Source organism: Perkinsus marinus, assembly GCF_000006405.1.
Source record: "Perkinsus marinus ATCC 50983 genomic scaffold scf_1104296977968, whole genome shotgun sequence".
NCBI lineage: Eukaryota > Perkinsozoa > Perkinsida > Perkinsidae > Perkinsus > Perkinsus marinus.
In genome coordinates this window covers 1-1,126 of record NW_003199984.1, presented here as the reverse complement: position 1 = coordinate 1,126, position 1,126 = coordinate 1, and the positions used below count along the sequence as shown (strand labels likewise).

General features: G+C 45.2%; 1 protein-coding gene across 1 annotated transcript; it reads left to right on the top strand.

The window, feature by feature from the left end:
* Window positions 1–206: 206 nt before the first annotated feature.
* Window positions 207–554, top strand: Pmar_PMAR022475 (DNA-directed RNA polymerase II largest subunit, putative; the record flags this gene model as incomplete). Its single annotated transcript, XM_002764341.1, has 2 exons — window positions 207–271; window positions 320–554. Coding segments are annotated over 2 exons (300 nt in total), but the record flags the coding sequence as incomplete, so codon positions are not given.
* Window positions 555–1,126: the final 572 nt, after the last annotated feature.

Below are 1,126 nucleotides of genomic sequence, written 5' to 3'. Positions count from 1 at the left end.
CATCTAGCGTCCAGAAAGCTATTTGGAAAGGAATAGACTCGGGCAGAGGGCAGTCGATTGGCTGTTGGGAGAGGTGATGTTAGTAGGGAGGAACTGGGAGGTGACCTTATGATCAGGTGGAGCAAAGATTCGAGAAGGCCCTAGTTGCTGCTGAGGAGGGTGTTGGCACCATCGCGGCGCAGAGTATTGGAGAGCCCGCCACCCAGATGACTTTGAACACTTTCCATCTCGCCGGTGTTTGTAACAACAATGTCACTCTGGGATTTCCAAGGTGGGATCGGTACCGAGACCATTGTTTGAACTAATGTTGTTGGTATAGACTTAAAGAGATCATTAAAGTTGCTAAGAACTTGAAAACTCCCAGTAGGAAGGTGTATCTGCATCCGGGCTATGCCTCTGATGATGCCAAGGCCAAGCAGGTGCTAACTGTGGCGTATATGATCGACGATAGCAATGGTGTGTTTGGGGAAATTCACGTTGTATACCCAGATCCTATTTCATCCAGATGTTCGCACATCTATTCTGGGGGAAGACAGGCAGCTGGTGGAGGTGGAGTAGGTTTATCGTCATCGGCCTTCCCATCTCAACTTGGTCGTTTTTAGATATTAGGAGTTGCCAGAGGACGATTTCGACTCCTCACGATGCAGGCGTGGTATGCTTATCTATATATGTACATTAATTCGATGATGATCCCCACTTCGCGTGGTAGGATTATCTATGTATATGTACACCAGTTTGATGATGATCCCCACTTCGCGTGGTAGGATTATCTATGTATATGTACACCAGTTTGATGATGATCCCCACTTCGCGTGGTAGGATTATCTATGTATATGTACACCAGTTTGATGATGATCCCCACTTCGCGTGGTATGCTTATCTATATATGTACATTAATTCGATGATGATCCCCACTTCGCGTGGTAGGATTATCTATGTATATGTACACCAGTTTGATGATGATCCCCACTTCGCGTGGTAGGATTATCTATATATGTACATCAATCCGATGATGATCCCCACTTCGCGTGGTAGGATTATCTATGTATATGTACATCAATTCGATGATGATCCTCACTTCGCGTGGTAGGATTATCTATGTATATGTACACCAGTTTGATGATGA